Source organism: Chiroxiphia lanceolata, chromosome 1, assembly GCF_009829145.1.
Source record: "Chiroxiphia lanceolata isolate bChiLan1 chromosome 1, bChiLan1.pri, whole genome shotgun sequence".
NCBI lineage: Eukaryota > Metazoa > Chordata > Aves > Passeriformes > Pipridae > Chiroxiphia > Chiroxiphia lanceolata.
Window position 1 is genome coordinate 71,919,843 of NC_045637.1, and position 13,776 is coordinate 71,933,618.

The following is a 13,776-nucleotide window of genomic DNA, read 5'->3' on the forward strand; positions in this document are numbered from 1 at the left end:
ACCTGTCAGTTTATCTTAAAAATCATGAAACAGCAGAAAGAATACCTTCGAACCTGTTTCTGACTGCCTTCTCTCTGTTTCTAATGGTTCCTTGGGACAACATTCAAAATTTGATCAACCCCTTTTCTTCCTCATCAGACTACAAGAGAACAAGCTTCTAGAACCAGAGTGAACAGGTGCCTCTCTTGTTACCTGTGATTGGATTTGTTTGTAATTCCCAACACAGGCCAGTCGGCTTTGTTGAGCATAGAATCATTAGCAAATGTGCAGATGACACTAAGTCGGGGGGGGAGTGTCGATCAGCTGGAAGGCAGGAGGACTCTGCAGAGGGACCTGGACAGGCTGGAGAGTTGAGCTGAGGTTCACAAGGGATGAGGTTCAACAAGGCCAAGTGGGATGAGGTTCAACAAGGCCAAGTGCCAGGGTCCTCCACTTTGGCCACAACAACCCCATGCAGCACTACAGGCTGGGCACAGAGTGTCTGGAGAGCATCCAGGCAGAAAGGGACCTGGGAGTTTGGATTGACAGGAAGCTGAACATGAGCCAGCAGTGTGCCCAGGTGGCCAAGAAGGCCAATGGCATCCTGGCCTGTATCAGGAACAGTGTGGCCAGCAGGACCAGAGAAGTGATTCTTCCCCTGTACTTGGCAGTGGTGAGGCCACACCTGGAGTACTGTGTCCAGTTCTGGACAGGAAGGATATTGAGGTGCTGAAGCAGGTCCAGAGAAGAACAACAAGGCTGGTGAAGGACTCAAACACAAGTCCTGTGAGGAGAGGCTGAGGGAGCTGGAGTTGTTCAACCTGGAGAAGAGGAGGCTCAAGGGAGACCTCATCACTCTCTACAACTCCCTGAAAGGAGGTTGTAGCCAGGTGGGGGGTTGGTCTCTTCTCCCAGGCACTATCAGTAAGACAAGAGGGCATGGTCTTAAGCTGTGCCAGGGGAGGTTTAGGTTAGATATTAGGAATTAATTCTTTACAGAGAGGGTGATCAGACATTGGAATGGGCTGCCCAGGGAAGTGGTAGATTGTCTGTCCCTGAGGTTTTTAAGATGAGACTGGATGGTGGCACGCCATGTGCTCTAGGATTACCCTGCTTGAGTAGGGAGGTTGGACCAAATGATGTGGTCCATTCCAACCTGGCTGCTACTGACAGTAATGTCTAAATTTTCTGGAGAGAAGAGTGACACTTCTATATTGTTTTGCATGCAGTTAGTAAATGAGTCAGCACCTTCTTGTAAATAGTAGTAACTTCATGTGCTGAATCACAGTTTCAAAGGTGGTTTAAGGTCTCTTATCTTCATAGGCAACGTATTTTTTGTTTGCTTCAGCAGGGAGGCTATTACTCTGAGACTGAAAAAGGTGGTTGTGGTCTCATGTCTTATTCTGACATCAGCATTTAACTGTTTCAGTTTATTGCTTCTGCATCTTCACATGAGAGTTTTAATTCATTTTCTAAGTGATAGCTAGAATCTTTCAGAGGTAAATGTACAGCCCACCCAAACTAGTAACTCCATGCTGTCACAGCTTGGTTAATGAGTGTGGGCAGAGAAAAGGTCATGTAAAAAAGAAACTGTGAAGAAGAACCAGAATATGTAGTATAGATTAAAAAAAAAAGGTTCTTTGAGTATGGAACATCTTTTCCCTCTTGAATGAAGTACCCCATTCTTCACATGTCCCAGGCCTACAAAACCCAGCCCCTCCTAAGCCATCTTGACCTTCCTGTGTGCCTCTCTGTCACTCTCCCCTCCTCCTGCTCTCTTCCCACATCCCTTGACCTCTTAGTCGAGATGGAGGCAGTGTGCTCAGTGGCTGCCTCTGTGTGACACATGTTGGCAGCCCAGCGATGAGCACGTGCTGCCTGGTGACCTGCACTCTGCCATTAGTTTGGGTAGGACCCAACCTTTTTCTGCTTTCTCTGTTCAGACTCTTTTTCTATGTACAGACATGAATTCTCTAGAATGGCTGGTAGGAAGTTAACATGCTTTTGATCCCTACATCATGTCAGCTTTAACCAAAAGTCACTAAGCAATTTGCCTGCTGCCTAAGGTGGTATAAGAGCACAGCTCCACAACCCTCATGTTCTTAAGAAGGAGACCAAGAAGAAAGATCAACTATAAACTCTCTGCAGTTGAGGAACATGGAACTGGAAAAACAAGATTAAAGTTCAGTAGATGTGTAAATCTTGCATTGGCTGAACTTGCACTTCACAGTCTTTCTTCATTTCCCTGCTTTTCCTGATGAGATAGCTCTAGAGGAACCAAGAGGAATAAGTGCTTGGGCTGTTTTTCCTCCCTCTCTACAAACTGTCCTGTTCCAGATGAAAACAAATTCAGGGGTTTTTTGCCCCGTGAGGGGACTTCATTATATCACAACTTGTCCTTTCTGAGCCAAACCCTCTTTGTGTTGTAACCACTGGCAGGACTGACTTCACTGGGACAAGAGGTTCCTACATCCACATTGCCAAGTGAGTTCAGAGTTGGGCTGTGAAGTCATTCTCAACACCAGGGCTTACTTCCAAACTCATGAAATCAATCCCATGCAATTTTCCCACCAAGCTCATGTGTGGAAAGCACAAACATGTATTTCCCTGTAGAGGTAAAAGTATGCAATCACCCTATCTACTTCTAAGGTATAATAAATTTTGCACTTTAGCATTCATTCTATAGTCCAGCGCTTTGGTATTAATCATTTGTTGCTTGCTTTTTATGCAGGGATTACTTTGGTAAAACCTTTCCTTCATATCCTCAAAGGAAACCGGAATAAACGAGTGCCAAATGCCACATTTCCCATTGGGAAACAGTATTCTCAACCATCTGAACACTTGGTGTACCACTGAACAGCAAGGCTGTGCTACAGATAGTATTTATAGTATATTTATGAGACCAAAAGTTGTCAGTTAAACCACTAGAAACTAATAAATGGGCCTAGTGTCATTTGAGTTGTCAACAGGATATAAGCTGATGTAAGGGGAACACCTACATTTTGTAGGCTTCTTTTGCATGAATAAATGTACCGTTGATAGTCATGCTTGACTTTGTAGGAATGTTTTGAGTAAGGAATGTAGTAATTTCCTCCACTGCAACAGTAAGGATCATTAGACCACTAAAAGACACTATAGGCATGCCTAATTCTTGAATATGATATTGCTCAGAAATCTCTGGTTTACAGTAAGAGTTCTCACATACTCCAGTTTTGTTCAGTGAGACAGCTAGTAACAGAAAAATCACAATATTGAAAACTGTCTCTGTGATGCAAAGGGTGGATGCTAAAACACACAGAAAAGGGAGATATTATTTCATTTAATAAACAGAAAACCCCTTTGAATTAAATCACAATTTTTCAATGCATTAAAGCCAATAAATGCATTGTCTAAAGTGTGAAATTGCACTTGTGTATATATACATTTATAAATATTATGTATATATTTGTATAACAATAGCAAAACCTTCTTAAAATAAAATAAATCAAATTCTCAATTGATGAGATTCTGTTCTTTGTCCCCTCCCCTCCAAAATATGTGCTGTGAGAGTAACTATTTCAAATAGCTGTTTGAGGAGGTATCAAGAGGCAGAGGTTCTTATTACCCTTCTGTCATAAATACAGAAACTATGGATGAAATATGAATCTAACCAAGGGCAAAGGCTTGACCACAAGGTTTCAGATCAAGAACTCGAGTGACAAGATACCAATCTATTTCTTTGTTTGGTTCTGCTTATCATTAATATTATCTGCATGATCAAAGAAAATCAAACTTGGTTGCCGATCATCAGGACAAATGCAGTTTAATCAGTTTCTATAAGTTGAAAAATCTCAAATTTTCAGTGAAAGAACAGCCTGACCCTCTCGCATGGAAAATTTAACACAAACATATAAGTGTACCTCATCCCCTCCAGGATTACAAGATAAAGCCAGATGGTACCCTGAAAATGTAAGTTATAATCTGCTCAGAGAACATGTCTTTTAACAAAGGCAGAGATTTCCCTGAAAAGGGAAGCCAAGTACTTGCCTGTGTACACACTTACCAAGAAGAAATCTGTGCCACATTCTTTTCAGTTTGGAATAGGAAGTATATGTGGGAAAGATTTTTCTAGAAATACATCAGCCTGTTTGAAAAAAGGAAGTAGAGAAAATCTCAATAGGTAGCAGGATTTTTAACGATTTCTGCTATTAAAATTTAGATAGGGTTCTGATAAAAATTCCAGTGAGCCTTTGAACTATGCTTTGCTCATTAATTCTCTCCTGTTCAACAGAAAGAAAACACTGCACTGTTCAGTACGAGCATTAAACTTATGTCCAAATTGATCTTAAAAAGACAGGCAGTCTGAGGAAACTTGTATTTAGAGCTAGGAAGGACAAGTCATCGCCAAGAGCCTCTTTTCCTATAATTTGCCAAAACCAAACACAGTAACAAAGAAGAAAAGCCAAATCTCAGAGATAACCAGAATTTTAGATTTCTTTCACACTGAAATTGAGATATAAAAGACAACATGAAGAGTACACTTCATTTTACTACAGCAATGTTTCCAGTACACCTGAGATTTTGCAGTGTGGACTGGCGTTGTGGTGGGATCATGCTAGAATATGGCTGAGAGGAACAACTGACATTAAGCCAGAATTGCTGGTGCGAGGGAGCCCTCTAATAACTCACCAGGGTATGTTTGCATTTGCAGGTGGAGATATAGCCATCTAAGCATGGACTGACCTAACCAAGGCAGCTTAAGCCCAGGGGTGCCGCAACAGCAACAGAAACTTCAGCCGCAGGCTTGCTCTGGCTGCCCCTGGGACTCCAGGGGCAGATCCGTATAGCCCACGTGGATTGACGCTTTGCCGACTTGGTTACAGTGTTATTGGGTACTCGAGCTTGGCTGAATCAAGACAGAGCTGGAGCTGTGATCATTCACAGCACATCCACTGACGTGAAGGGAACTGCTGAGCTGTGGGCTTTCTTTGGCACTTTGGTATGGAGGGATGCAAACCACCTCAATTCCATGTGATCCCTTCCTGCATCCCATGTGCTTATCAGAACAGCTTTATGGGAAGCCCTGCTTTTTCTTTGTTTTGTTTTTTTGTAATAGTTTCCTTTTTGGCTACAAAGATGGATTTCCTTAAAAAATAACTAAGTTTCCCACTGAAGAACTATCCTAAGCAGTTATCTACTCTCTGGCACCTAGCTACCAATCCACTTGTTCGGTTCTTTTTCACTTGCAGCAAACTGACTGCTCTGGGGATTCCATCGCATGAATTCTGCGTCTTTAGTGAGAAACTAGCTGAGCAGTCTTCTCTATCCGTTGATATGAGAGTGTGATATTATTCCTTTGGCTCTGATTTCAGTGCAGACACGGTTCAAGTGCCTGATCTATCTGCCAGTAAATGGGCCTGTTCCAAGCCCACAGAAGTCAGCAACAGCCTTTCTGCTGGTTGGCCACACCACAATTAAATAAAGTTCTAACACAAATAAATCAGAATAGTTACTGGATGTAAGATGCTAAATGGACAGGTCTCTCTTGAGGAGGCTTTTTTGCCATCATTTTAAAAATCATGTCTTTGGAAGAAGAGAGGTAAGGCTTTAGGCCACATCATTAAGTCTACCTTACATCCAAGTATTACTCATACGTTTTATCAGAGCAAATTATTTTCCAGCTCCTAACTAACATAATACCGAAAGAAAAGACTACTCAGTCCCTTTAACAAAAAGAATACTTAAAAATAGCAAGGTGGTAGTCTATAACCCACTGCTCACTCCAGCTGGCAGAGTTCAGAACAGCAAGCATGTAAGATATTATAGATGTTCACACCAAAGAGTATAGTGGTTACTGGGACAGAAGCACTCTCTTCCAGTTTTAGTTCTTAGATGTATGATATTTTTTTCCTCCACCTCTTGAGGCTAATGTCTAAAGCAGAAAACAAAACAAAACTCCAAACCAATTCCTATGTCTAGCTTCATGGCATGTCAGACAACTTAGTGAGGCTGAGGTTGCTCTTTTGGGGTTTTTATGTTTGGTTTGGGGAGTGGGGGGGATGATACACACTCTTGAATTTTTCAGCGGAGCTGTCTCTAGATAATGTGTGTGTGATTTAGGTGGTCAGTATTTGCCCAACTCTGCAATCAATGGTTAACAACGAATTCACTAGCAACCAAGTTTGTCCATAGATTTTCTTGGGTTCCTGTAAACCCAAGACCATCTATTTATAAAACCATGGAATTTGCCTTTGTAACCCCATAAACCTTCCCTTTCCTACCTGTTTACACACCCAGCCACTTGCTTCTTTTTTAACAAAGAAATATTTGTGCTCTGCCCCTTAAGTCACGTTCACCTCTACAACTCTTCCCTTTACCACTCCCCTGTTGTCATCAGCCATTTATCCTCATCTCCACTTCTTCCCCCAGTTGTTGTATTTTCCAACCACATCTCCCTCTTTCTCAAAGTCTCAAGGTTCACCACTTTAGGTTGCAATCATTTCCACACCATCAGTGCGCTCACGTCCTTCCCCAAACCTCGATCATCCCTTACTGCCTCTTCCTTGAGTCAGGAATTTACAGACAAGTAGTTACAGTTCAGGGATGAAGGCTATGTCAAATGTGGGGCACTGATGCATTTTCCGCTTTGACTGGTTTTCCTGGAGCAACCGTATGGCACCGGAAGGCTTGTCAGCCTGGCTGTGCTGATAATGTCATGGAGGAAAGTGGCAATGAATCCCAATCTCAAGCTTCCCCAGCACTTGGGAAAGCTCCCTTCCCTCAGGCAGCCCTGCAGCCTCATTGAGGCCATCCCTCTCTCCTCACCAGTTCCTCACCAGCAAAGTCAAATATCTGGAAAGGGGATTATCTAGCGATTTGGTAGGCCTGCTTATGTACCTATTTACTGAGATAAGCAACATTATTTCAATTAACAGAGACTTCTAATGTGATGAAGTTAAGCATATGTGCAATTATTCACAGAATGGGGGCTGGCGACTGCTGCCTCTTTGGAAAATGGCGGCACTGCCCTACATTTCCTTGTTAGGACTGCTGTGGGAGGCTCCAGGAAAAACACGGGGGTTCACAGCTGAAGAGAAAAGCTCAACCACCCTCTATTATATTAGACATCTTCAGCTACAAGAAAACATAATTATTAAATTAAAGCCACAAGCTCATTTACGTAGTGACAGGAAAACCAGAATTGAAACAAATTTAACTCGGAGAAAGCCTTAAGGAAGAACCTGTTATAGGGCAATTTTTCAAAGACTAACTTAACAGAAACTTTCAAGCAAGCTTTCCAGAAGCCCATACTTTAAAAAAAACCCCCAACAATACAAAGCACATACCTTTGGGCACATACCTGGGAGTATCTGGCTGCTTGGGATGGAGTTTCCCGCACCCTGCTCTCCAGTGCCACAGCACCTCAGCACAGGCTGGCCGGGGCTCACCTGCTGCCCCACAGGGTGCGGTCACCCAGGGCCTGACGGCAACTCTGCTTGGCACAGTCGGGCACAGCCCTGGTGGGGCTACCTGGGTGCCCACAAAGGAGCCCTGGCCTGTAGGCACAGTGGTGGGTGAAGTCCCCAGACGAAGCTGCTCAGGCCCACTGAGACCCATCAGTGTTCTGACATCATTTTACAGGAACTCCCAGAGGGGTCAATTAATGCCAGTGCATGGTTTGTCACTGCTGCAAAATGGCTGCCCCCAGGGCAGCAGGAGAGCCCGGGCAGGCTCACGGCGCCTCAGTCGGGGCACTGCCCCGGAGGTGGTGAGGTGTCACTGTCATGGCTGTGCGCTTGTCCCAACACCTCCTCAGGAGCATTGCCCAGCAGGGTGAGATGTGTGGCTGTGGCATGGCAGACAGGCAGGAGGGAGGCCTTCCATTTCCATGAGCTTATCCTAAAGCCAGCATATTTGCTGTCTCCTTGTAAAGAAGCAAGATGAGAAGCTGTCTGTCCTTCCTGAGTGAGAAGCAACTAACTTTCTTGTAGTTCCCAAATCTGCCTTTCAAATCCATTTTCCACCCCAAAAAATGCTCCTTTGGGTATGTCACTGGCTGTCCACAGTGTGCAGTGACAGACTCTGATGCAAGAAGCTCTAGCCAAGGGTATTGTGGACTACATGTTTTTACTTTTTGGGATTGTTTTGTGAATGATATCCTGATGTCTTCTGAACACCAAGAGTTCCCAAACCTCAGCCAGAGAGGTGAGACTCAGGTATCTCAGAGAAATCCCTGATAGTCTGGTCCTGGCTCTGCACAGGTGTAGGGGATGCCACCTTTCCTTCTCTGACTATAAACAGTGACATCAAACTGCTCTTTCAGAAAAACAAAAAAAACCCCAAACCAAACCAAACAAAAAAAAAGATACCAAGAGCACCCATGGCTTTTAAAAATGGTCTCCAATTATCTTTCAGTGGAAGTTAGGGTTTTTTGTTAGATACTGAAAGGATACAGTATCTGTGACATATTCTTATTAATAAATTAGTCTATTACAGGACTCTCCCTATGTCTCTCTGTTACTGTTGCACAATACTTTCCACTCTAACGCACTCTTCTCAGTCACCCACCTAAAACTGCTTGCTCAGACTTTCACCCTTCGGGTTAAAAATTTCCATGCCTGGCTTCTGTGTGAAGCTACAACTTTTTGGAATTATGAGATAAAACTTGCTTCTGAGAATAAGAGGAAAGGAAAAACACACTCCCCTATGTCAAAAAAACCCCAACCTCAAAAGAGAATAAAACAATTTCACTGCTTTTTCACTGCTCTGGGAATAGTGTAAGTTGAAAAAAAAGTTGTTATAAAAAGTGTCTTGTAAAAGGGCAGAATTTTACCTAGGCTTAAAGGCTGCTGGGTTGGACTTGACATGTGTCTGCATGCTTTAGTAAACAGCTAGAGTGTGCGTTTATATACTTTTATATAGAGAGAGTATAAAGCATACTTTTGACATTATGTATGTTTTTCTATATATGTTTATCCATATATATAGTAAAAATGTGCATAATTATGTATAAGTCTGCACTGTGCAGATACAGATACTGTATATGTAAGTTTGTAAGGTACCTATTGAGAATCAAATGCCTGAGAGGAGGAGGGGCAGTGCCCAGCAAAGGCACAGCTAGATGTCTGCCACACACTTGCCGAGTTTCTGTCTAGACTTTCTCAGGTAGGCAATGATTTAGAAAGTACAGCCAGAGACACTGACTGAGTGACTGTTGAATTTCGTCGTTTTCCCTCTAATTATTTTGAAAGTTTTGAGACTTTGATTTCTTAAAGACTGCAAACACCTATGTGAATGAGGCCTTGTTGTGTTTGCACATATCTCCATATGTACCTCCCCCAGCTGCTCATCTCCTCAGCTGCAAAGGACTCCCACTTTTATAATCACAGACAAGCCAAGCTCAGTCAAATATCTACCAGGCAGGATCTCTACTCAGAGCAAGGGATTCTTATGCAAGTTGGTGGACTTTTGGCAATCTTCAGAAAGTGACATAATTCCTTTTAAACTACTGTTTTTCTGTTTTAACTTCCTAAGAAATTCTGTAGAAGACTTTTACTAGCAGAATCTTGATCATGACTGAAAACTAGGGAGAAAATATTTTCCATGGTAAGTGGACCTACTCACTTGAAAGAGAAATTGCTCAAGAGACCATCCCAGCAAGCACTGTCTGCCATAGCCACTGATGTTCCCTCTTGCTTCCTCCATCCCTATTAGCTGTCGCCTCCAGGTAAACAGTGACCTGGGAGAGATGTTGACTCCAATGATGTGCAGTCCCTTCAGACTGCGTAAGAGCACATTGTCATATCCTCTGTGCTTCTGCTGTTATTGACTGTCCCTTTTCTGCATTTTGGGGCATTCTTACAAGCGCAGTTCTTCATAAAAACAACTGGTTTGAAGTGAGTGCTGATGTCATTGCTGACATTATGCTCTTTCCATTTTGCGTCGTGTATCTATGGCTGTAACTAAAAATGGCACAGTTTTACATTTTTAGAAATAATATTGAGTCACATAATTCTCTCCTCCTGTTTACAGTTTCTTAGCTTCTCTTCTGCAAATATGAAAAGCATGTCTTCGACAAAGCTGTTTCAAGAAGAGACAGAATCTATTTTTAAAGTAGATTATCTAAAGCACTAATAGGTGGTCTTATTCTATTCATACTAAAATAAATCTTTATTTGTTTTTAGTTTCTCTTATTTATATAATAAAGAATAAGAGAAAATAATGTCTGATCAGAAGTCCTCTGAACCATATAGATATGCTCATCAGATCGTGGGTGGTCAGGAGCTTTCTCCTGTTCCAGGCTAACAAAAGGTCCCCTGTCCTGGCTGTGCCTCTAACGGGGTGTCAGTCAAGGTTTTGACCAGCATAATTTCTAGAGTGTCATGAGACAGGGGATTCCTGTCTTTGGAGAGGGCAATTCAATCCAGAATGAAAACTGTGTCCTAAGACAGCATTTTAAATCAGCGTTAGCTCTATATGTACAACAGTTGTGCAGATGCTATTCAAATTCTGTTGACAGATCCTGCATCTCACAGATACTTATCATAAACTCTTGACAGTTTTGTATTTTTGTTCTCTGACTGTACAACCTCATGACAAAGTGAAACATGGAAAAAATCGTCTTAAAATATCTAGCAAAACTTCAAACAAACAAAAAAGAAAAAAGAAGGTTATAAAATTCAGTTGCTCTAATTCTCCAATGAAGTATTAACAATAAGGAAGTTCAGTGATCAAAGCAAAGCCTCTGGACTTCATACAGGAAGGCTTTTCAGGATTAAAAATTTTATTTTTCAAAAGACTCAACCTTTTGGGCCTTCCTGGTTATGCTTTCTGTGTTCTGCTTGGAAGGTACATATGCTATATGCTAGAAAGAATGCTTTCCCATGAAGAGTAAACAGTTTTATAGAGATTAATTAAATTTATCTGTCACTTGGATTTCTATTAAAGTAATCAAAACCCCCAAATTAAATATAAATTAATCACCTTGCTTAATTGGGATCTCAACAACTCTTTCATGGTTCTATCATTTTTGAAACATTATAAGTGATTTGTATTTGTGAATAGGATTAAAGAGGCTTTCCTGACCGATGGAGTTGAGGTGGAATGGGCTGATAACAAAGGATCTATTAAAACATCATTGGAAAAAGCTCTATAGTTCATGCATTGGCTCAGTTAATCTCTATAGATTTTCTTAATGCTGTTGCTGGAAGGATGGTGGTGGAGAGGGAGAGAGAAAGAATGCAGCCTTCTTTTCTGTACTTCATGGATCCTTAACCCTTATTTAAAGGTGACTTTGGACTTTAGACCAAATAACTGTTCTTGTAATTATATCAAACAGTTAAAAAAAAGAGCTAGTTAATGATGTTCAACATAAGTAATCATGTTAAATAGTGAAATTTAATTTCTTAAAAACTTAAATCCTCATATCTTTTGGAATGCATTGTACTGTAGGATGTCTGAGTAAATTAAATTCTCCCCTGCACACTAAAACATCAATTTCCTTATGGTAATTATCTGCTAGATTGGATCTGTCAGTAGCAGGGAAGCATGCCTGACATTATACCCTTTTTACAAAAAATGATTACAAAAAATTAAGACGAATGAGTAAAATTAAGGCTGCGGCTGGTAAGCCTATATAAAGCTCTCATAGATCACTTTACATAAGCTACCATTGTACTGGATACTAAGCTTTTAATGACTAGTTGCATAATGAGGTGAAGGCCATTAAAGAACAGCAGGGGTAAACGATCACAGAGATAAGAGCTAAAAAATGATTTTCAGCCAACAAGAAGCAATTTATTATACACAAAAACACAGGTCTAAATGAAATGTCTGGATGGATGAGGAACTTTTGAAAATTGACAGGATTTCCTTCCAGGTAAAGTTTTACAAATATGGTGGGAGCCTATCTCTGTCATATTAGATTCCTTTTCTCTGCTATTCAGTACTCTAGAATTGAGGAAGTGGGTTGGGGTTTTTTATTTTTAAAGATGGCTGGACTGCAGCAAAGCATTTCATTAGCCCACTTGAAAGGTAAATTAGAGTGAGGAGTAGCTGATATGAAGGAAATTCACAGCACACTGTCAGAAAGTAGTATATGGAAGAAGCTAAGTTATTGCAAGTCAGCTGACACCCTGGGCTGAAAAATAACATCCAAGCTACAGAATTGCTTCTTTAGGGTTGCAAGATACCATATTGCTCTTGAGGCAGTGAAAAAACGAGTATGTAAGTAAATTCTTTTATAATGAGCAGTCACTCGAGGACGAACAAGAAAAAGAGCCTAAGTATCTTGAAGGTAGCGCAAAGTCAAATTTTGAGGTAACCTCATCTCATAGGGGAAACCATATCCCTAATTTTGATAAAGGGAATGTGGGGAAGAGTGCCTAAAGAGAGGCAGGAATGGCAGGCACAGGTGAAAACCTGAAGCTGGGCTGTCTGAAACATTTGGTGTGTAGCTACTTTAACCCATGTAGTGGGAGATAGATATATATGTCTATCTATCTATCTCTCTAGCTATCTACATACACACATATATGTGCACACACATACTAGCAGACTTACTGTGTATAAAACCCTATTGTTTACTAGGAATACAGCCTTTAAAATAAAAAAAGTCTGCAAGAGTCTTTCTACTAAAAAAGAACCTGGGAAACTACTTTGCCTTCTTTCCTCCCTCCTTCCCACATCTTCTTTATGTGGTCTGGAAGTTCTGGCTTAAAGGTTTCAACAAGCCTGGATAAACCATAAACTGCCTGGAGATAAGGGAGGTTGCTACTGACAAACAGGGCTGTCCAGAGGAGGGCCACAGGTATGGTTGTGGAGCTGGAGCACATCATCTAAGGACTTGGGAACTGTGTTGCTTTAGTGCGAAGGAGTCAGATGGGAGGGTGTAACAGACAGGTTACAGAATAGACAGAGCCAGATGTCTCTGTGAGGTGCAATGCCAACTAACATGAAGCAGTAGTCACAAACCATAACAAAGGCAACACAAGGAAAATATGCTCTCAAGGAGAGTTGGGAATCACTGGAACATGTTGCTCAGAGAGGTTGTGTGTGCAGTCTCCATTCTTGGAGATTTTTAATAATCCAGCTAGGCAAGGCCGTGAGCAACATATTTTGCCTTAAGCATTGGCTTAATTTTAAATCTGGAGTTTATTCAGATGACTTCCAGAATGCCACTCCAAACTACATTTTCCTATGACTCCGTGATTCTTTTCTGAGGCTTATGGCCATCTTATTCCCATTGCAGCCATGAGTCCTATCCATATCTCTTCTTCCCAAAGACATATCCTAATTCTCAGGGGACTGGCTGCTTATGAAAACGGTTTCTTTGTAGTGGTTTGGACTTCGTTTTCCCCCAGAGGATAAGAAAAGTGGTAGACCCCAAGGGGTGGAAACCCCTGGAAGTTTTCAATTTCTGTCCAATGAGCGCTCCTGCAAAAAATGTAAACATATCACAACCAGACCGGAAGAGAAGAGTTGTAGTTTTAGGTAGAAGAAGGTGGCCATGTTGTGAGCCACGAGGAAGGGGCTCTGAGCCCCACAGGGGGGGGCTTTGGCCCCCCAGCCCCAGCTGGAGCCTGTGGGGACCTGGAACAGCATAATGCTGGGCTAGGTGCCTATAGTTATGCTGGGAGATGTTTTCTCCATCGTGGGCAGTGGCCGTGGCAGTGGCCGGAGAAAGCAGCAGCCAGAACTGAACCGAAGAAGCAACAAAGACATGCAGCACCAGAGAAGGGACTCCTGGAAGGAGACCTGAGGGAAGGAGAGTCAGCAGCTGAGTTCTACAGAGTTCTTGGGGGTAAGAACTGATACCAG

General features: G+C 42.0%; 1 protein-coding gene across 8 annotated transcripts in view; it reads right to left on the reverse strand.

Moving 5' to 3' along the window:
- The window catches only part of IKZF1 (IKAROS family zinc finger 1), a 111,559-nt gene extending 98,128 nt beyond the window's left edge, over positions 1–13,431 (reverse strand). For 2 of the 8 annotated variants that reach the window (XM_032707309.1, XM_032707292.1), the window contains exon 1: positions 7,305–7,814. In XM_032707309.1, coding sequence (XP_032563200.1) covers positions 7,305–7,575 — 271 coding nt within the window. In that variant the 5' untranslated portion in view covers positions 7,576–7,814. Of the gene's footprint in view, positions 1–4,021; positions 4,103–7,304; positions 7,816–13,419 lie in introns of those variants that run through there. The other 6 variants (XM_032707301.1, XM_032707284.1, XM_032707334.1 and 3 more) reach the window with 5 other exon arrangements.
- Positions 13,432–13,776: the final 345 nt, after the last annotated feature.